The sequence below is a fragment of the Colius striatus genome, chromosome 2 (genome assembly GCF_028858725.1).
Source record: "Colius striatus isolate bColStr4 chromosome 2, bColStr4.1.hap1, whole genome shotgun sequence".
NCBI classification, from domain to species: domain Eukaryota; kingdom Metazoa; phylum Chordata; class Aves; order Coliiformes; family Coliidae; genus Colius; species Colius striatus.
Window position 1 is genome coordinate 84,338,717 of NC_084760.1, and position 22,759 is coordinate 84,361,475.

General features: G+C 38.2%; 1 protein-coding gene across 2 annotated transcripts in view; it reads left to right on the forward strand.

Moving 5' to 3' along the window:
• The window catches only part of THADA (THADA armadillo repeat containing), a 167,090-nt gene that overhangs the window by 100,954 nt on the left and 43,377 nt on the right, over positions 1 to 22,759 (forward strand). For both annotated transcript variants that reach the window (XM_061991338.1, XM_061991337.1), the window contains 2 exons: positions 3,311 to 3,426; positions 19,347 to 19,432. In XM_061991338.1, the coding sequence (XP_061847322.1) occupies positions 3,311 to 3,426; positions 19,347 to 19,432 (202 nt within the window). The remainder of the gene's footprint in view (positions 1 to 3,310; positions 3,427 to 19,346; positions 19,433 to 22,759) is intronic.

Consider the following 22,759-nt stretch of genomic DNA (forward strand, 5'->3'; position numbering starts at 1 on the left):
GTTTATAGAGAGACTGAACTGCAGAGGAGTTTTGATTGCATTTTCAGTACTGAATTACCTACCTGGAATAATTTAATTCCAGAAATTTGACCTGCTTAGTATGCACAGTTCCCCCTCTCTCAAGACCTTTTACTTGAATTGTCAAACTACTTAGGTTTCCTGTGTATTTAGGAGCAAGGCACTTGGAGAGTTGTTTTCAAATCTGAAGAGATTAAATTAATTTAAGCTTCTAGGAAAAAATATGATAGCCCCTTCATAACTGTGTAACAGATTTTATATTATTGCTTAGAGGTAAATCCCTTCTTGTTCCTGGAAATGAACACAAGCACAGAAGAATAAAATCAGAAAGGTAAAGGCACCAAATGGTTTTCAATTAGCAAAGGATATAAAAGGCAATAAGTAGAGCTTCTGCGTATATATTATTTTCCCTTTTCATCCCTTTCCTTCTATAGTGTCCGTGACTTAGCAGAGATTAAGGTCAAGCTACAAAAAGTACAGAGGATCGAGTAGCAGTGGCAACTGTAGGAGGTTGAGTAGATACTTCTGTAAACCATTTTAATAAGCAGAGAGTTGCCCAAGTAAGAGCAGGCTAAAGAAGAGGATTCAAGGTAGTGATCTCTGGTGAGACTCTGAAATGTTTGCAAGTTTGCACTTTTCCAGAGCACTTTGTAGAAAAAGATCAAAACTCAGAAATATCTTGGAAAGACCATCTTGGGACAATGTTCTACCATCAACAAAAGGATGTTAAGTACAGAGGGCTTCAGAAGATTTTAAAAAAACCAGAAAGACAAGACGACTGCTATCTTTCCAGGATGTCTCTTGCCTACAGAGCACCTGCTAATATAGGGAGATGAGAGTTTATTTCATTGTTCCCGTCAAAGGGGCCCCAGTGGGATCTCTGTGTTTAATAAGTACCTCACTAGGAAAAAATGCAGACTGACTGAATGGTGTCCAGAGAACAGTTGTTTACCATGAGGGCAAGGGTGGGGGTGGAGAGGAACACCTTACCTCAAGAGCTTGGATTTTGAGGGTGAAATACAAAAGAGGTTGCATACAAATATTTTTGAGTCTACTTTCTTGGCTGTTTTCCGGATTAGGACAGTCACACATTTGTTTCATCAGAGAACGTTTAGACCCTGCCTCAGTGTTTGCATGGATTAGACAGTCTCTTGACATCTCTTCTGTTCTCTTTCCTTGCTTATTTGCAACTGCTGCAGCTGTTTTTCCATTTGAATAATTTCACAAAAAATAACCCAGATGAAATTGTGTCAAGTTAATGCTATGCAGCAGTGCTTGTGTTTCCAAAACAAGCAAACAAACAAAAATATATAACCCCCGGAGCAAGTGACAGCTGGAATGCGGGAAACCAAGATCTTAGATGTTAAAATCTGGATATAATGGTATTTCTTTTCCCAGAGTGAAGTAAAAGCCCCAGCTTGATCTGTTGATCTGTTAGTCATGAAATTGTCACTTTGCAAGAATGAAGTGCTAATGCTCTCACACATTAAGAGTGTTTCCATATAAAATACGCATGTAGGTATTTTCAGAAGCGGTCTGGTAACACCTCTAAAGCTTCCTAAATTCTGCACATGGCCAGTTTCAAAAATAATGGGACGTATTTTTAAATTTGCGTAGAAGTTGTCTATCAATGTAATTTACTTGTGTAGGCAAATGTTTTCAAATTTTGAGGCTATAAAGCAAGTTGAAGAAAGAGAGAGGTTAGCAGATTAGCACCCTGTTCCTATTCCAGCTTCCAAATTGCATGTGCATACAAAACTCCTTAACCAGAGCAAGACCTTTACCATTAGGCTTCAGTACTACAATGTGTATCCCTGTGATTTTCCATTGAGAAGTTAACTCACCTAGGTGTTTCCTGTTCACCTGCATGTAAATGGAAAAGGTAAGAACTAAGTGGGATGTTACGGGCATTATTGCATGTGTGGGAAGTGTGTATCATGCACCATGTCCACATGCTAAGAGAATGGATACTACAGGAGCTGGCCTTGGAGAGACCCTTCTCCACTAACCCTCCACTGGGGAATTGGACTAGATGATCTCTAAAGGTCCCTTCCAACCCTTACCATTCTATGATTCTATGATTACGCAGTTGAGATCAGCTTGCATCTATTATCCAATATTTCCTTTTCATAGAATGGTTTGGGTTGGAGGGAATCTTAAAGATCATCTAGTTCCAACCCCATGCGATAGGTAGGGACACCTTCCACTAGACCAGGTTCTTCAAAGCCCCATCCAACCTGCCTTTGAACACTTCCAGGGATGGGGCATCCGCAGCCTGTCTGGGCAACCTGGGCTAGTGCCTCACCACCTCATAGTCAAGAACTTCTTGTAGGCCCCCTTAGGAAAGGAAGGCTGCTATAAGGTTTCCCCAGAGCCTTCTCCAGGCTGATCTAGAGTGCTATACATCTTTAACTCAATTTTTTTTCTTAACACTTTTCTGTATATTCAGTACTACTCAGAAAACTTGTTTTTAAATAGCAAAGGAAAGTGTCTAAGAAGATAAATATTTTGCTTTGTTAACTGGCCAGAAAGCTTCAGGTTGTGCTTTCTATTTTGGTATCTTGAATTCTTTCCTTCATGGTAGCTAGGGTATATCATCTAGCCTTTTATGTGGAGCTCTACATGAGACAGGGCAGTCAGTGCACAGCCCCAGTCTTTTTGTCCTTGGAAGGGAAAGGTGCGAGCATCTCTTTTGTCTCTGTAACCCAGCTACCCAACCGTATCTGACTGGAGCCCCGAACAAAGGAATGTACGAGCAGGAATAAAGATACTTCTCTGACAGCACTTCCAAGTGGTTAGAGATGATAAATCTACTGCCTTTAAAAAGCTTTTTGCTCAGTGTGTGAATTTTTTAAGACTCTTTCCTGTCTTCTTGGCTGTACTTGTACGATGCAACCAGCCCTGCTCCATCCAGTGGGGCAAGCTGCTGGTGTGCTCTGCAGACAGCTGTACTGGCACTGGTGGGCAGGTGGCACCTCCAGACAGATGAAAGTTGAGGAATGCTGAAGTTGGAAAGGGTCAGGAGGAATGGTGTTCATCTGGTTGTCTTCTGTTCACCTCATAGAGGCTAACATATTTCAACACTTTCTGTGTTCTGTTTAATTACTGCAAAGTGTGACTTTTAAAGAATAGTCAGTTTAAGGATCTCTTATGCCAAATGTATATGTGTTTTTCCTGGAGTAATAGTTGTTTATTTTGCAGGTGGCTGTTTTCATCTTACAGTTATTTGGTGGAAAAGCAACGGCTAGAAACTCTAGTTTAATATTTTTAAATTTTTTTTGTTTTTATTTAGGTTTTTCACTTGCTGCAGTCATACTTGGAATCGAAACAGCTCATTAGATCAGACTTTCAGCAAGGACTGGGTGACATCATTACATCTATAGGAACCAAACTGTGGTTGGCTAAAAGGTAAGATAAACTGCGAGATAACTATGTTTATACACACAGGTTATGAACATATCTAAGGCTTGGCTGATTCTTTTTTTAAATTATTTTTCATTCTAGCAAGGTGGACAGATATTTCGCTAGAAACATGTAAAATTTAGCTGCCTTGTTAGCTTGCTTTTTTTTAATCAAGATGGCGTAGTTTTGTTTTGTTCTTTTTTCCAAAAAGCAAGGATGGAAGAACACAACTCTACCTAAGTGCACTATTGCTTTTCACTCTTAATTTATTCTCAGCTAAATTTTATAGTCTAGTCATTAAAAAAAAAAAAAAAAGAATGGAAATGCCTATAGAAGCAGCCTTTTTGAGATGAACGTTCCTTTTGGGCTAAAAGAAATAGGCTACTTATATGAGGTTTTTTGATGTTACTGTTTTCTATGACTTTGACCTTTACAAAAAAGTAGTAGAAAAACATCATAACAGTTGTTGAAACTATCAAAAGTATTTATCTGCCCACAAACAATTCAGTAGTTTTGGAAACATTTTACTTAAGTTTCTGTAAAAGGACCTTCAGATGATGTGCACACTGCAGTCAAGAACCTCTCTTTTTGGAGAGGGGCAGGAGTGGAAATACACTTGATCTCATCAAATGCAAGTCCCTTTTAAATTTTAAAGGAATTAGTTATGGACGGAGAGCACAAGTCCTTGCACAGATAAATAGGTAAACTCTTCCAGAGCACAGGTCTCACAGTGGAGAGAGGTCACCAATGCACTCTAGTGTGCACTCTGGTAAAACCTATGTTGCTTTCTGCTCATTGAAAGTGAAATTGTAAGTGAAGAAGTGAGGTGACTAGTGGATGAGAAAATCTACTAGTTTTAACTGAATTAAAGTATCGAAGATACAGGTGATCTTTGAGAATTACAGAGGTATCTCCTGAGAGAGTGATGGTAAAACTTGGTGCAAATAATTGTGAAATGATGCACTTGGGGACAGTGTGTCTGACTGGGCAGATTTTTTTTTTTTGTTTGAAAAAAATTACTTTGATTCTTGGTGGAGTCTAAGAGAAGAGGGAGCAATTGTCATAAAAAAGAACACAGAACAAAACAGAAAACACCCTTATGTTTGTATCCTAATCTCTGTTGTATATTTGAATATTGCCTAAGTCTCAAAAGAAGATGTTGTAGAAATAAGGAGCAATAAAAAGACTGACAAGTATAGAACACTGTTTAGATGGAGAATGACTAAATAAGCTGAGATATATTTTTTTTGTAGCCTGGAAAAGGGACAACTGAGGGATGACACGTTAAACAAAATAACACTATGAGTCACATGGGAAGGGGTCGGATAATTACAGAATCACAGAATCATGTAGTTTGGAAAAGACCTCTTCACTGAGTTGGGCCGTTACCCTAGCACTGCTATGTCAACCACCTAAACCATGTCCTTAAGTGCCACATCTACATGCCTTTTAAGTATCTCCAGGGATGGTGACTGCACCACCTCCCTGAGCAGCCTGTGCCAATGTTTAACCCTCCTCTCAGTGAAGGTCTTCCTAATATCCAGCGTAAACCTCCCCTGGAACAACTTGAGGCCATTACCTCCTGTTCTATGACTTGTTACTTGGGAGAAGAGACTGACCCTCACCTCACTACAACCTCTTTTCAGATCGTTCTAGAGAATGATCATGTCTCCCCTCAGCCTCCTCTTTTCCAGGCTAAACATCCCCAGCTCCCTCAGCTGCTTCTCATCAAACTTATTCTCCAGACCCTTCACCTGTTTCATTACCTGTCTCTGGACACTCTCCAGCACCTCAGTGTCCTTCTAGTGAGTGGCCCAGAACTGAACACAGTACTCAAACAGTACTGTGCAGCCTCACCAGTGCTAAGTACAGGAAGAATTAGCATCTCTTCCAATGCAAAGTAGCAGATTTAAAATAAAGAAAATAATGTTCTTCATGCAGTTTTAGTTTATCTATGAGACTTCACAATATAAAATACTGTTGGGTTTAAATCTATGTCAATTTTTAACAAATGATTGAAGAGAGTCATGGAAGAAAAGCCCTGTGAGGTTACTAAGTATGTAGATATCACAGTTGGTTCAAGAAAATCTTCAGCAACCTTGAAGGCTGAGAGAGAGATTTTAACAGGTGTCACTGTTCTTACACTTCCCTTTCCTTGGCATCTGCTCTCTGCCCCAGTTGAAGACATCACGGTGCACCTTTTGACTTAACTGAGCATAAGCTTTTTAAAGGAGAATGATTATTTACTGAAGTTAAATCCATTTACAGTCTTGTAAAGAAGAAGAAACAAACATTGGAGATCAAGTTGAGTAGAAAGTTGCAACAGCTAAATAAAACCTCTCCCTTCTGCAACAATTACATAAGGGCCAGGCTCTTCATTACACATCTAACATAAATTCTTTGTTTTCAAAATGGTTTTTTTTCAAAGCTGGCCTTTTAATACATCGGTCTTAGTGCTGACTTTTTTTTAGGGGGCAGGGGCAGTATTGTCTCCAGAAAGGAAATATTCAGGCACTTTCTAAGAAATCCTGGTAGACGGTATAGGTATTCGTTTGAAGAGACATATTTTCTCTTTCACTTGCCTGTAAAAAGCCACAGCTGTATGTGCTAATGTTAACCCTCTGTCAGTAGCACGTTTTCATTTTGTCAGTTTGTTGTAGCCTCCTTTTCATATTCATACACGCTCAATTATACATTTAACGCTACATGATTTTTAAATGTACTTCTCCAAAGAAAGTAAAATTTTATATTGTGAGCATACAGGTTTTCAACACTAAGTTAAGGCATTGGGTTTTTTACAGGCGTAAACCGTTTTTGCAAATTTCTAATGTACTTTATCATTCTGTCTGAGCCCATACAGCCTTAGGCATGCTTTGAGCTAAACTATCTTTTCTATTCTTTTTTTTCTTTTTTTAAGTCTTTAAAAAAGACAAATAAAATATCCATTAAATGTTTGGTAAGCAAATTTACTTCAAAAAGTGTTTAAACTTAAGACTCCAATAAATAATACAGCTAAAAAAGTTTGTTTGCCTCTTAACTGTGTGCTTGAAATAAATATATTCAGTATGGTGTGATTTAAAACCAAACCAAACCCCAACAAAGAAGTCAAACAAACAAAAATTTTGAAATAGATGGTATTTTATGGTAGTTTTAGTCTCCCACATTTGTGTTTGTGTGGAGCTGAAAAAGTGTTCTGTGATGAATGGTGGATTTTGGGTATTTTGTTGTTGTTTTCTTTTTTCTTGCTTTAAAGGTGTTTTGAGAGGTTGCTTGGCAACTGAATTGTGACACTCTGCAAATGTCTGTGCACTTTTCTGGATGTTGGGAGAGCATATCAGGAAACAGCACTTTACTTATGCCCTTGTGTTAGACTTCTTGGTATGCATCTGCTGCTGGTCACTGTCAGAGAGGATGGTGGCTGGCTGGAGCCTGGGTCCCCAGTACATTCATTCTTACCTTCTTTCTGTTCAGGCAAAGAGTGAGTACCACAGAGAAAAATTAATCAATCTCCACCTGTTTCTGCCTCCTTATGAAAAAGGAGATGGCTTAGTGTGTCATGGATGCTGTAGTGCTGTGGTTGTTTGAAAAGAGGGTATGAGAGGTGCTCACAGTGAAATGGGAAATGATTTCCAAACGTCACTCTTCATTCACATTTCTGTGCTAGTTTCTGTGCTGGTGTTCTTCCAACTACGTACTTCCTTTGTACTATGGAACACGTTTATTTGAGAAACTTGAATTAAAAAACTTTTGATGGCTTAGTAGCTCTGAAAAATTATCCTCAATTGTCTTCTATATATATCTGGAAGGAAGATTATAATTCTACAGCTATTTGCTGAACTGGATGGGGTTTTTTGTTTGTTTGGGTTTGGGGCTTTTTTTGTTGCCTCTTCTGGCTGAGAATATAATTTTGTTTCACCGTATTGTATTGGCATTGAACAGCTCAAGAAACTATTGCACTCTACCTGTAACATGCTAACTTCTCCTCCCTCCTCCACTTCCTCAACTGATTTTGCTTTATAGAGTAAAAGAATGGCTCATGTTCCTGAAATTGAATTTCACAAAACATACACTTTTTCAACTCCTCTTTTCCTGTCTATTGTGAAGGCAGACCTCTCATGTTAATGGGACAGGATTGCCTTTTCTCCTTTGTAGCATATGTTAGAATATCGGGGGGGGGGGGGGGGGGGGGGGGGGGGAGGGGGGAGGAATCTTTCCTCCACTTTCCTTTATTTTTTTTTTTACATCTTCAAAATACTAACTTTTTTATGTATTCAAAAGTAGTATTACCATTTTTCATGTTTTGGTAAATGAGACCTGCCTTCCATCTACTTCTGAAGGTGATGTTTGAAACTTTTTACTTGCAGGTTAATACTTAATTTAGTGGGGTTTATTTTGTTTTAGAATACGCTTGCTTGTTCATCTGAAGTGGTTTAGTAATGTTATTACTTCCTTCACCCCTACACCCCTGGTAGTTTCTTGTATTTTTTTTTGCAAGTATGGGAGATGCAGGGTGTTTGAAAAGAACAGAACATTTAAAAGTACATAATATCTGCTTTGTTGGAGAACTGAGGTGATGGAATGAAGTGATGGAAATCAGTCTGGTGAAAGCTTTGAAAAAATAATCAATATATCAAGCAAAGCCTTTGAAAGAGTTCAAAGCTCTTTCATATGATTTCTTTTTTTTAAAAAAAGGTAGTTTTTAGTTCAGTTGCATACCAAGGAGTTACAAGACTAACTCTAAATGCCTTATGCTTCATAAATACAGAAATCTGAAAGAGCAGCCTTTGGAGCTGGTAATTTTTTCTACAGAAGTCCCGGAAATATCTGTCTTGTTTCATTTGTTGCCTTTGGCATGGCGAAGTATTGGTATTGGAAAAATTGTGAAATATGTCATTGCACAGCTTTGCTCTAGGATACTGTCTTCCATTGCTTTTAGTTCGATTTTTTTTTTCTTTTTTTTTTTCCTGCCTTCCTTCTGACTGGAGACCACAGGAGAGGGAAAAGACTTTGAGGTTCTGCCAGAAGTCAGATAACATATCCAGCTAACCCCTAGCCATGTGCCATTTCTTAGCTGAGAGCTTGTCTGCACTGGGAAAGTTTACTTCTAAAAAGACTGCTTTCTTGCAACTAACTTGTGTGGAACAGCCTTGTCTTAAACTGATTGGCTTTGCATTTTACAAAGAGTCACTAATTTGTCTGGAATGGACTACCTGCAGTGTATGCACTTAGCCTTATAACCCAAATATCCCATTCTCTGCAGTGCTGCTGCTTAACTTTTCTTTACCAGTGGGATTTAAAAGCATAAATGGGTCCTGGTGTAGGGGCATGAGATTCAGGCTCATACAACAAATATATGCAAAAGTTATTCCAGCCTCAAAGTCAAATTCACTATTCACTGAGATACTTGCTGCTCAGTTTTCTCCAGGTTGACTCTAGGATGATCCACTTTGAATGAGGGAAATCTCACAGGTATTTTATACCACTACAGAGTACATTAACTTGCCAAGTTCATGGCTATGGCACTCCATCAAGCTTGTAGTGTTCCCTTTCCCCTCCTCTGCTTTTGACAGTGCTATGTAAGTGACAATAGCAGACAACCAGTCATAGGCCCCTCCTAAAAGGAACTTCATGTGCAGTGCGTTTAGACCATCTGTGTGGAAAGCAAGAATGTGGCCTCGCTGTGCTTCAGGACTTCAGGGCTCAAAGAGTGTAATCTAAATATGCCTTTATTTTTCTTATTGCCTCTTTGGAGAGACAGCAGTAATTTCTAGTGAGCAGGCTATTAAAGACAAAATAGTGGCACATGCAGGCCTATCTAGATATAGGTTGAAAGGGCCCTTTTGTACTTTCAGAACAGCAACAAGGCAACAACTAATGTGGAAAATGTAAGATCATTGTCCTTCGCAGTGGTCCTTCTCTTCAGATAATTCCCTCAGTTCTTCCTCTTTCACTGCATCAACACCAACCTTCTTGTCCTTCCAAGGCCATGTCTGCCTTCGACATCCTCCTGTTCTAACTTTTCTACCTTTCCATTTCTGCCTTTAAAACCTACGCATGGAGAACTGCAGTTAGTTCCCTTTGTTCATTATTGGTCTGTATGCATTATACAGACGTGTTCAAAAATTGAAAATAGTTTTAATGACTGAACCTGGCTTTGTGGAAGTCTGCTTACTAGGTTTCAAGTTGAAAAGTTAACTTTCTGTTAGCTGCGCTGGAGCAATTACCAATGTGTGTGTTCTTAAGCACACAAAACATCAAGGGAAATTTTTGTTGTCTTGTTCCAGCTAAAAGTGAAACATACCAGTATGAACAGTTATTGCACATCAGGTGCACAGTGGTAATTCATTAACCTGCACTTTCTGACCCATGAGCCTAATTTAGCCTGATTTGTCTCTGCTTTTGAGAGCTGAGTCGTAACGGTTATGTCATTGTTCATAAATGTATTCTTGGAGGCATTCATTTAAAACTTACGTGCTTTTAGCAGGCTAATTCAAGTTTCTGTGCTGCTCTAAGTCCACTCTTTCACCAGTTTTGATAACAATGTCCTTAACGTGACTACAAATTGTTTATTTAGGCAGTTGGTGATTGCTTGTTTTGGAACACTTGCTTTGGGTATCAGTAGAGATGTTTAAACTTCAGACTGAAGTTTAAGATGTACTTTGCATAAGATAAAGCATTTTTTGACTCTGGTTCGTAGGTATACTCCTAAACTTAAATATGAACATTCGGAGAATATTAAGAATTGAATAAGGTTGTTTAAGATGTGTTCCCTCCATCACTGCAACGTTCAGAGTAGGCACAAGCCATGTAAAAGTAGAGGGTTTAGACATGAATCCTTACTCATACCTGAAACCATTTTCCAATAAACAAACAAAAGAGTTTTGGTAGCTTACCTCTTTATAGGCAGAACTGCTGATGTTAATTGTGTAAAATTCATTAAGTTTGCATGTGGGATTAGTTTGACCTCTAAGTTTTTTAGGATGCTGCTAAGGGTTTACATATGGTTCTCATTAAGAGAACAGAAAAGAGGACAGGACTGTTTTATCAATTCAGTATGCTACAAACACCACCAACAAAACACAACTTTTCAGTATCATTTGCCAAGGACAGCCAGAGCAGAAATTAATTTTTATTAATAGCTGAAACTCAGGATGTTCTTGGTGGTATCACAATGAAAAGATAATTTGTGTGGCTTTTTTCTGAAGCAATAAATTCTCTGCCTTTAGCAAGGAAATCATCAGCAACATGGACGTCTGGCTTTGGTAGGGGGAGAAAAACTTAAATCACCAGACCAGCTGCTCTCCCTTTGGCGAAAATGCCTGCTATAATGCAGGATGACCTGATCTTATAGAATGGACAAGTCAAGAGGACTGTGCGCAAGGTAATTACTCCGAGGTTCTCAACAGCACCAAGTAGGCAAGCAGATGAGCTGTTACTGGATGTTTGTATTTCAATGCGGGTGTTCCTGCGCTTCCAGGAACTCAGCAAGGATTACTTGGAAGGGTAGGCTTCATTATTATTATTTTCAAATGCTTTCCATTAAATGTAGGTCTGTTGGCTGTGATGTTCACTGATGTGCCGGTTTTGTATTACATAGTTAAAAATGCTATGGACCAAGTTTAATAATTAAATCCATTATTAATGTCTCCTCCAGAAGACAAGAGGAAGGACATGCATGTTGATTCAGTGCTACAAATGTGGGCTCTGAGAGAAAGCAGGTTAAACTATGAAGGCTACCATTTAAACAAATATGCCCCCCAAACCCTCAGTCTTTAGGATACTGAAGAATTTGAAAACTAATAACCAAAACAATTGGAGATGTAATCTTTCAATCAGCTGCTTATTATATGTGTAGATGTGATTTCCAAAAGTTTTGTCACCTCCATGAGTGACATGTGATCGTTTTCCAGATCTCTCTTCAGGTAAAATGTGGTCAATACAAGGCCAAGTTGTCCTGGCTCATCAGCAACACTCTAAGGATTAAACTCCGAATGGCTAGCTGTCTAAAGATTATGTAGCGTTGACTGTATCAAGACTCAAACATCACAGAAGATGCTTTTCTTAGTGTGTTTAGAAGATAATTTAACTTACACAATTGCAGGTCATGTATCAGAATTTGTCTACTGGAAGAATTAATAATTTGCAGAGATTTGTCTCTCTTCAGGAAGGACTAAGCTGGAACTTAGTGAGGAGAGAAAGTTTAAGTGTACACTGAAGATATAGTTGCCAGTGTGCCAGCCTGAGGAACTGAGATGATAGAAGACAAAGGAAGACTGGGAGATTCAGAATAGGAAGTTAAATAGATGCCATCCCCAAGTACTAGCCAGCATTAGGGTGTGTCTGACTTAATCCATATTGTTACCTGTATTTATTCTGGGGCTGAAGATGAAATACCAACCTAAATTGTTTTGCAGTGGCTTTGCTTGGGCCAGGTTTTGGTAGCAGCGGGGCTACAGGGGTGGCTTCTTTAAACAAAGATCTGCCAGAAGCTTCCCCTGTCTCTGATAGGGCAAATGCCAGTCTATTCTAAGATGGACCTAAACTGACCCAGGCCTGGCCAATTAGTGATAGAGGTAATGCTTCTGTGAATAACATATTGGAGAAGGGGAAGAAGTTGTTACGCAGTTGCTAAACTGTGGCAGCAACAGGGAGTGAGAATGTGAAAACATCTCTGTAGACACCAAGGTCACTGGAGAAGGAGGGGGAGGAGGGTGCTTAGGCCCCTGAAAGAAAGACTCAGCTGTGACCTGTGCTGCAGCCCATGGTGAGGCAGCTGTGCCTCTGCAGTCCATGGAGGCCTCAAAGGAGCAGAGATCCACTTGCAGCCCCTGGAGGATCCCACGCCACAGCGGGTGGATACCTGAAGGAGGTTGTGACTCTGTGGGAAGCTCACCCCGGAGCAAGTTCCTGGCAGGACCTGGGAGCCCATGGGGAGAGAGGAGCCCACACCTGAGCAGGCTTGCTGTCAGGACTCGTGATCCTGTGAGGGACTCAGGCTGGAGCAGCTGGTACCTGAAGGACTGTTCTCCTGGTGTATGACCCATGTTGGGGCAATGTGTGAGGAGCTGCCCCCCATGGGAGGCCCCATACCGGAGCAGTTCGTGAGGAACTGTGGCCCATGGGAAGGACCCATGCTGGAGAAGTTTGTGAGGGACTGTCTCCCATGGGAGGGACCACACAGTGTAGCAGTGGGAAGCGTGAGGAGGCCTCTCCCTGAGAAGAAGCAGCAGCAAAGTCCATCTGTAATGCACTGAACTCCATCCCTCATCCACTGCACTGCTGGGGGAGAAGGAAGGAGAGTCCTGGGAGGGGGGGAAGGATGGGGAGAGGTGTCTTAAGATTTGGTTTTACTTCTCATTTTCCCTACTGTGTTTTGATTGTTTATTAATAAATCAAACCTTTTTCTCCCCAAGTCTATTTTGGCCATGATGCCAATTGCTGAGCAATCTCCCTGTCCTTAACTTACGAACCTCTCGCCAAATTTCTCTCTCCCCTGTCAAGTTAGAAGGGGGAGTGATATAATTACTTGGTGGTCATCTGGTGCCCAGACAGGGCTAAACCACTAAAAATTGGACTCATCAGAAATTATTTTAAAATTCAGAAATACAAGAATTTGTGCAAAGTCTTGTTGCAGTAGCATCCTGTGTATTAGGTAGTATGAGATATTTAGGAAACCAATTTGATTTATCTGTTGTAAGGAAAAACTGTACATAATATTGGTGGCTAGAAAGTAGGAGAGTTCTGGGCTTAAATTCAACACCAACAGGATGATTTATTTTCTGATGGCTAAAAAGTAAAATTCAACAGGTGTTGCTCAGAGTTTCTTGACATTAACGTATTATTTAAACAGAAGAACAGGGTATTGTTTAGCTGTAACAGATTTTCTTTTACTATTTTCTTCTGAAAATACTATTGATAAATTTAATCCTCTGACAAGGTTTTACTTCCAGGAATATTAGGCTTTTTCAGCCTTTCCAAAGGCTACAGAAACATACAGTATTGCACTAAGAATGACTTTTTCATTAAAGACCAGAGAAGGAGTTGGCAGTTCTTTTAATTAATTGATCACTTTGGAAAATGAAATGAAGAAGCATGCAAGACATAAAGATGATTCTCTTCTCGTCTGCAAGGCAGCTATGAACTGGCCTTTGAAAAAGTTACCTTTGTAATCTTGCCAGGACTGGTTTCTTTAATGCTTAAAGAGAATGTCCTGAGGTTTTTGGACAAAATACAGGTATTTGTAGGTGGCTTTGTGAGTTGTGTGCTTTTGATTAGAGTTCTGTGTTAGCTTGATTCATGAGCCAATTCTTGTCATCAGTTTTTAAGGACTGAGAGTAATCAATTTGAGTGTGTAGATTAGAAGCAGCACAGAGTCATTTAAACACTGTACTTCACTGAAACAAAAGTTGTCTGGCACTCTGTGTAGTTTTGTGTTGTTTTACTGTGTCCAAAATGATGATGTACTTGTTAAATATTATTAGCAGGAAAGTGTATTTTGTTAGTTATTTAAAGTTATATTCCAGTTTCACAATTGAGGTTAGCTTGTATTCATAGGCAGCACTGGCTGAAAGATTTTAAATAATTCAGAATCTTCTAGAGGCTTAGAGACTGCAAAACAAAAAGCTCTTCTGAGACAAAAAAGCTTTGGTTTAGATATCCCTAAGATAGCTAACTACACTAAGATACCGATAGCTAACCTAAATCATGAGAGAAATGTTACTGCTTTTTATTTAACAGACATGGATTGGACAGTTGCATTTGACATTTGTTAAGTGGTCATTGAGAGTTTGAACAAATATGCGTTGACTTTCAAGGCATTAAATATTTAGTAAATATAAGTTACTGTATATTTATAGTGCTGCTTCTGCTAATAGTTTTGCAACATCTGTTTCCTAGTGAAGGAAAATATGAGCAAAATTAATTACCTCTTTGGAAAACATTGACTTTCTATTGACTAGAATAACCAAAACCTAATGTTATAAACATTAACCACAAACAGCTTTGGTTTCATAATCAGTGACTTATATCTGTCTTATTTATGTAACAAATGCAATATATGAATGTTACTGTTGTTATTGTTCATCTCTAAGTTAGATGATGCTCTTTTGTAAAAAGGAGAACGATCCAGGGAAAAATAGTTGACTTCTTTTTCCTAGAATCATACAATACAATGGTTTGGGTTGGAAGGGACCTTAAAGATCACCTAGTTCCAACTCTCTACCATGGGCAGTAACAACTTCCACTAGACCAGGTTGCCCAAAGTCCCATCTAGCCTGGCCTTGAACGTTGCCAAGAATGGGACATCCACAACGTCTCTGGACAACCTCTCTGACTTAGGATTTTAGTGACTTAGGGAATTTCAAAAGAGAATGAGAATCTGCAAAACTTGTACATCGAAATTCTTTGGTACTTAATCTACATAAAGGTGTGATGACATCCTCATAAATATATATAAATCTGAATGGTTATTAATAGTGTCTTTTAATGAGTTCAAAATATGTTTAAGGGCCTCTGCAGACTGTAGTGGTCAGAGGAGCGAAAGGTGGTGAATTTAGTGTGTTCAAATGCTTTTCTCAGTGTTCTGACAGAATTGAGGCCAAGTGTGTGAGCTTTCCATGTTCTTTTCTCCTTGTTGTTTCCCTTGGAAGAGGAAGTAATTTACTCTGTAATTCATTAATGTTGATCTTTAAACGGTAATACAAGAGAAGCTAAATTTCGGAAGTTAAGCTATGTTTTCCTGTTAAGAGTTCAAACTGTGTGTGTGGGCAGGGTACACAGGAGGTCTATGACCACATAGTACTGATTTCTTCAGTAGATGCCAGTTTGATTTGCATCAGATCTGCTATCCAAAATAAGCAAACCAATGACTACCTTAAATTCAGTATAACTGAACTATGGAAGATAAATCAAACTTAAAAAAATATTTGCAGAGCTCTAAGCCATGAGAATCTAGGATCAATTTCATGTTACATAGACCTAAACCACAATCAGTAGTACTCAAAGGCAGTAAAGACAGAAAAAGAAATCAAAGCACTCCCAGATCTACTGTAGGTATACAAAGCCAGCTGGAGCAAAATGTAGCAATGCACATGGAGCTTCTGAACCTGCCTAGTCTGATTTACATCTACAGAGAGGGAATATCTCCTGAAGGGTATGCTTCCTGATTCATCTACCAGGCAGTTCCTTGTTGAAAACAAGTGGCATACTGTTACTCTAGACATCTAATATTCTACAAATGCTTAACCCGGGCCTCTTCAAAAGGATGTGAATAGTAGCCTGTGAATTTAAAAGGACTATTTAGTTCCACTGATCTTTTTATCTTTAAAAAATTCTGGACCCAACAACTAACAAAAAGTTTCCTCCCACAAGTGACCTCAACTCTTTTCTAATTTTATATTCACATATCAGAACTGAAAAAGAAATTGCAAAGAATCCCAGCCACCCTATCCTCAATTATTTGCTCAGCATTAATGATAAAAAATTGTCTAGGTTTTGGAAGACTTTATTTTCCGGATCTAATCCAGAAATCTTCTAGAATGTGTCAAAATTTGTAGTATGAGAACTTGCACTTGTTTTTTTCAAATTAGACTATTGTTCAGGCTTTTTTTTTTTTTTTCTTTTACTGAAGATAATATTAGGCTGGAGCTTTGGCCAGTTAAAAAAAAAAATCTGTGTGACTTTTAAAACTTTCAGTCTCTTTAACTTTTTTGACTTATTTTCTCTCAGTCACTTTGCATCTTCTCTGGAGTTTCATGATGATCTAGCAGGGAGGCAGCAGCTCCTTAAGTCATCATTTCGTTCTCCTTGATTAAATTATGAACACTTCTCTTCCTGGTCTTTTTCTGTCCAAACAGTAATCCTTTCTGTCCCTGCTAATGCTTCTAAAGGTTGCAGGTGGTGTCTTCTCTGCCTGACAGATCAAGCAAGCCTACTACGATGCTTGCCTTTTACATGTTACTCAGGGCAGACAGCCTTTGACCTCTCTTCATTCAGATATGTTAAAATATTCTGCAATATTGACTGTTGGAGAAATTTAACTCAAGAGTCATCTGTGAGCTGATTTTTCTTTCCACTTGGACAGTCAACCTCCAGCATTATGAAGGAGTGCTAGAAACTGTAGCATAAACTTTAAAGTGCAGTGAGATTCCTGGAGGAGACTGACTATAAGCATTGTATCACAAGAGAAACAAAAAGCAACAAGATGAACTTGGGAAAATTTTGGTTTAAGGCATCTGGGCACGGTATGTAGGGTGGCCGTTTGGTCTTTGGTACCAACTGTTTGACTTCCTAGGTTTGCTGTTATTACACCGACCTGCTTGCTGATGTTTACAGCATTACCTCAGTGAGGTATGGATCTCTGTGCTAACATAAACTAGCGTGATGTTAGTATGTGTTTGCCGTAGCGTGAATATTGTTTTGGTACCCATTTTGTATTTCTGTGTGGAAGTACCCTTAGATATGAGAATCCTAACCCTGTCTAGCTCTGTCCTGTTCAGAGTCACATACAGTTTATCATCTGGAGTGAGCATATGATATATTTGTTTCCATTAATATCTATGTTGGAAGGGAAATGAACTAATTTTTGGGTTTTGGACAAAAAAAAAGGAACACTGTTCCAGATGCCTGGAGCTCCCACCCTTGCTACTGCTGTGACTTTCTTGTTTGGAGACAGATTTCCTCAAAGATTGTTTATGAGAACACCACTTTATTTGGGTATGTGAGTTAAAAAAGAAACATCTTGTACTCTTTCCATTCTCATCATTGAAGTTCTGCACAAATAGGTCATTTAAAATACTTTGCAGTGCATCATTTGAAATGTTCAGCATGTGATTTTTGGCTGTCAGGTCTGTTATGCAAATCACAGGTCAATTTTCTCCAAGACTGAGCTTTCTGCTATAGTCTGAACAACCCTGAAATTTCTTATCTTTAAAAAACTGAATTTCCTCTTGTGTCCACCTGGCACATATGTCTGAGAATTCACTAGCATCACCAGAGCAATGGAGCCAGCCAAGAACAAACGTTTGGCATGTTTTATGCTCGAAAAGCCGTGTTTCAAAGTCAAAACATTCATAGGCGCATACTCAAAATGAAGGGGGAAATGCTGAAAAGCTGTACTACAACAAAAAAACCCCTGTCAGTACTGCTGTTATTACCTCTTCAGTAAAGATTGAGTCAAGCATGTTTTTCCCAAGGCACAGTTTGTATGTTGGAAGTCTTCTTTCTAGTGAAATGACTGAATAATAATGGAATCTTCCATTTTGTTTTTGATAGAAGTGAGGTGCACTAGACGCATTATGTTCTTCATCTTAATTGAAACAAATCATGGCTGCTTTCATCCATTTTATCAGACCTCTCAGTTTCTTTTTCTTCTAAGCCTTTGACTGATCTGTTGGTCTTTTCTCATGGATTGAACTCCTAACCCTGTCAGTATTTCTTGGTGATGTTTTCACACAGATTTGTGAAGAACAACTTGGGCAACACCTGAATACCCAAGATACAAAAGAGAGTGGATAGAGATTAAGTTTTCCTAGTACAGGTTTTCTGAACCAGGTCATATTAACATTGCTTTGGTTTCTTATTGTATCATTTCTTACTGATGTACATCATCTCAGCAGGCAGGCTTTTAGCTCTCGTGCTTTAAGGCAAGTTGTTAGAGGCAAGCATGGGGTAGTTTTGGGAGGTTCATGACTACTTCACTAGTAAGAAAGTGTCTAAAAAGTCACTGTTTATACAAAAGGAGAAAAAGGCTTTTCAAGAGAAGTAGCTTGTAGTCTTCTATGTGTTATATGGATGCCTAATATTGTAGGCCATAAAAGAAAGTGTAAATAATTTAGGCTTCTTACAGAGTTCTTTACTAAAGGTGAGAAAAAGTTGTCTTTTTAAAGAGGTTCATAAGTCGACACTGCATAGTCAAATATATCTGCAAACCTTGTAGGTCAGAACCTCAGACCTTTCGTATTTATGTCATGATCGTCATGATTTGAAAAAGCTTTTTTTTCTTGAATTTTAAAGAAGTTACAGAATTGAGAATGTTTGTTCAGACATTTTTAATTAACAATTTTTTGAAAGAGTTTCAAACGTCAAGATAAGCCTACAAAGAAAGTGCCAGATAAAATTAAATACTGAACAGAATTAGTCATACGTTAGGCTTGTGTTGCTGGATTCTAAAAGTTTTTGGTTTAGTGCAAGTCCCATTGGACTTGTCAGAAAAATATCTGTGTTTTCAAATGGATTTCCTGTTTATTCCTGTATTAAGTTATATTTTAAGAAGAGTTTTCATGACTGAAGCATATCTTGGTAACAATATAAAGAGAAATAAAGATGTTAATGTAATTTTACTTTCCTAATTAGAGATAAAATGTCTGTCATTTGCAACTTGAAGAGATAGAGCAGAAAGTAGCAAATTACTGATTTGCATTACACATACAAATTCCACAATATTCTTCTCTGGAAGGAAAAACATACATATGTCTGTGGTCTTCATCAGGACAGTGAGAGTACTATGGCAGATGTAGCGGATACTTTTTGTGGGGAATTTCCTCCTTTATAAACTGTAACAATAAGATCTGAAAGCTTATTTTTGTTAATGCATTTAGTTACACAGGTTAGCCACAAACAAAACAAAGACACACTAGTTGCCACGGCAACCTGATTCATCCAATAATAATGAAATGTATAAACTGTGATTTGGTGAAATGGATAGAGGAAGAACATTGCTGTTCTGCTAGGGAAACTGTCATTAAACATGAACCAGGAAGTGAAGCTTAGATAACTTGGTCAAATTATTTTGTATATGCAGTCTGATTTGATCAATACTTGATCTTCATTAATTAAGTAAAATAGATATACCATGCTAGTGTATTTTGCAGCTGCTTCTGAGGATGGATGTTATAAGGATTTAATCTTTAGTAATTTGATTTTTCTAGGCTAAATCCTTGTTTAGTGACCAGAGCTGCCTATCTTGATGTCCTCGTGATGCTGAGTACTCACCTGGGCAAATTTGAAAAGCAAGGTAAGTCAAATGTATTGTTATATAAATCGGATGGAATATCTGTGGAGAAATTTCTGAGCTCTGTTGAATCCATAGAATCAAGAATATATTACTTGTACTCGTGGTATCTATTTGAATATTGGAGTCTTTTAGCTTCTTTGTATAGAAGGTCCCTTTATTCTGTCTTCTGTCACAGGGATTGTTGATGACAAGAATGGGTACAGCTCCATGTCAAAGCTTGAGGCAATGATCTTGCAGCATTCCTAATCCTAGAACTGTGTAACAACAAAAAAAATCCCTTCCAGTGTTCCAGTATGTTTCTCTGATCCAAGGTTGTAAATACAAACAAGATGCAAGCCCCGAATGTGCCTGCTTAAACACTTTCAGGTATCTCAGGAGGGAACATCTCTGTGTCTTTCAGGAAAGGTTAAAGAGAGATTGTTTTTTCATGTTTAGAAGTTTTAAAAGAAAGAATTCTGAGAGCTTCTTTAATTTTTTCTGTTAGCATTGATTCTTTATCACTGAAGTTTTTTGAAGGACCAGTCAGAAATATCAGTGGTTTTAATGATGCAGAATGTTGTTTGCAACAATACAAAACAGTGTGTAAAAAGTAAGCAAAAGAAAGATGCAGAGGATGGGATACCCTTTCAGGTGTGACTGTGTGTAAGCAATTTTCAGTCAGCTGTAACCAGCTTCCTTGTGGGCCTGTTTCATTCGTTATGAACAAGTGAGTAATAAATTACCTTGTCACTTCAGGAAGGCAAATAAATAATAGTTCTTTCATTAAATTTCTTGAAGACTAATTTTAACACTGCATTTAAGTCATTGTAACCATTCTTTCAGATAGTCTTATTTTGGGGGCTGGTCTTAATTTTATAACAAATTCCTTTTGCTTTTTTGCTTGGACCTTTGGTAGAAGTAGTTCAATATTAATTCCATAATTACTATTTGTGTGGTTTCTCATGAATGCACAGTCCAGATAATGATGTTTGTCAAGAAAATGACTCAGTGGTGAACATACCTGAAATGAACCTCTTCAGATAGGTGGATGCAGAATGTAGGCATTATAAGAGAAGCATAGACAGATAGAAAATATATGACAGGTGGATTCCACTATACCAGAAGAAGACAGTTAAGAGTTAGGGGTCTGATCTTTCATGTCCCCTGAAGAGTCATTCCTCTCTCATGTGTCCCAGATGTCAAGATGTATTGTTCAGTAAAGGAAATTTCCAGACGATGTTGCTCCGTAGGTCTCATTCCATCAGGTACTGACCAGTTTGTGACTAGGTAAGGGCTGCGTGCTTTATAGGGAGGAACACAGTCTCAATTTAGTATGTCCCTAGGGATAAGTTTTTTCCCTGTCTCTTTAGTGTTTGTTTTGGGTAAACTTTATGTACTGTCAATAGTTCTTATGTTACAATATGTATTTACTTATTTTTATTGTGATATACCATTGGCTTCAGTGATTATCCTGAATACATTAACAGATCTAACTGTGTATCACATCAACAAAAGAAACAAAACCTGCCTCAACTGTATTTGGGCTCATCACTCTTCTTTGTAATTTGGGTGCTCCTTTTTTAAAGTTAGATCCTCTTTGGAATATTAGTTTTTACACTTTTTTAATCACGATCCTCCACCTCAGTTCATCTGCTTTGTAATACGAGTTGGCCCAATTTTACTGTATTATTTTTTATAAGAAGTTGTTTTCCTCTGCTTCTCATTATTCTTGTCACTCACACTTCAACTCTATTTTTGTATTTTCTTTTGTGGAGAAACAGCCAGTATTCCAGGTGAGGGCTCCTGATTTGCTTACTTAGTGAGCATTACATTTCCTGTTTTGCTGTCTTTCCTATTTCAGTTATCTTTGGGGGTTTTGTCTGTTTTCTTTTTCTTTTTTAATGCTGCACATCTGAAAAGGCTTTTATTGACCTCTCCACTCCAGGAAGCTCCCCTCTTTATTTTTTAATGTCCCTGACTAGTGAATAGCCCTTTGAGCCTGAGGGACTCCACCATGCTGTGGCTGGATTATTGACTGTAATGGATTCATTTATTTTTCAAAGCTCATATGGATTGTTCCGAACCTGAGTGCTGTAAGGTATAATTTTTGTAGAGGAAAAGCAATTATTTTTGCAGATTCTCTCTGCTCAAGGATAGTTCATTAGTATTACCTTGCTTGAAAGTTTCATTCCTGTATAGGTTTAAAATTATATATTGCAGGCAGTATCTACAGCGAGTGGAAACTTAGACTGGAAATACTGTTTTGAAAACTTGAAGATACATTAGGGACAATTTTATATATCACAGGAAGAAACCCTCCCGAAATGTAGGAGTAATATGTTTGTATTAAATAGAACTAGTGTCCTGTGACACAGTAAGAGAGACTAAACGCAGCAGTTAAAAATGAATATTTTGAGTCTCACATATAAGTGTGTAAGGAATAACTAACTGAAGCTTTATACTTTTCTGAGATTAAATATCTTACTCATATATGTGGATCCCTGGTTATGAGCCAATTCTTCCCTGTTTTAATCTTGATTTGTAAAGTTGTTTCAATGAATAAAGGGTGAAGGACAAATGCAAATAAAACTGTTTCTTGATGTGTTTATCTAAGAGGCCCCAGGAAGTGCTGTATATGAGTTCCAGGCCACGGGCTGAAACTGATTTTCATCAACAGAAACGGGAATGCAATGTAATGAGCCTGCAACTGGTTAAAATCAGACCACTTCTAATTGATTATGCCTGTCTAAAGGGGCTACAATTACAAAGACATTTTCAGAGTGCAAGCCTGCCTAGGCCTTTCCTACATTATGATTATTTTCTGTAAGTGATTTGTTGTCTTCAATTAATAAAGTCTGTCTCTTAAAGTGCAGGACAGCCCTTAGGGAATTTGCTTCACAAATTCAAAACAATTTAAAATGTCGGATAAGGAAGGCAGGGAGTAATGGATACCAAAAGCATCTTGTCCAGCTAAAAAATTATTGCTGGCCAGATGATGATTATTTATCTTAAAACAAGCAAAAAAAACCCTAACCCCCCATAGTTATTCTGACTTGCTGGTTTGGATGGAAGTGTTGCCTTATTCTTGTCACTGGAAAAATAGTTTTCTTTCCTTGGAGCATTTTTTCTGTCTCATGCTATGCCTGAGGGTCTTCTGATATGCAGAAACAATACAAAGTGAATACCAAAAATGCCCAGACTATGTAAACTTGTAACTTTTTTTTTTTCCCCCAGTTCTCATTTGCGGTTGGAACGCAGAAAAAAAATAAGCAAGCCTTAAAAAAAAAATATATATATATAAATAAAATTACTTTTTGCCCTTATTGAGAGCAAAGAAAAGTTCTTGCA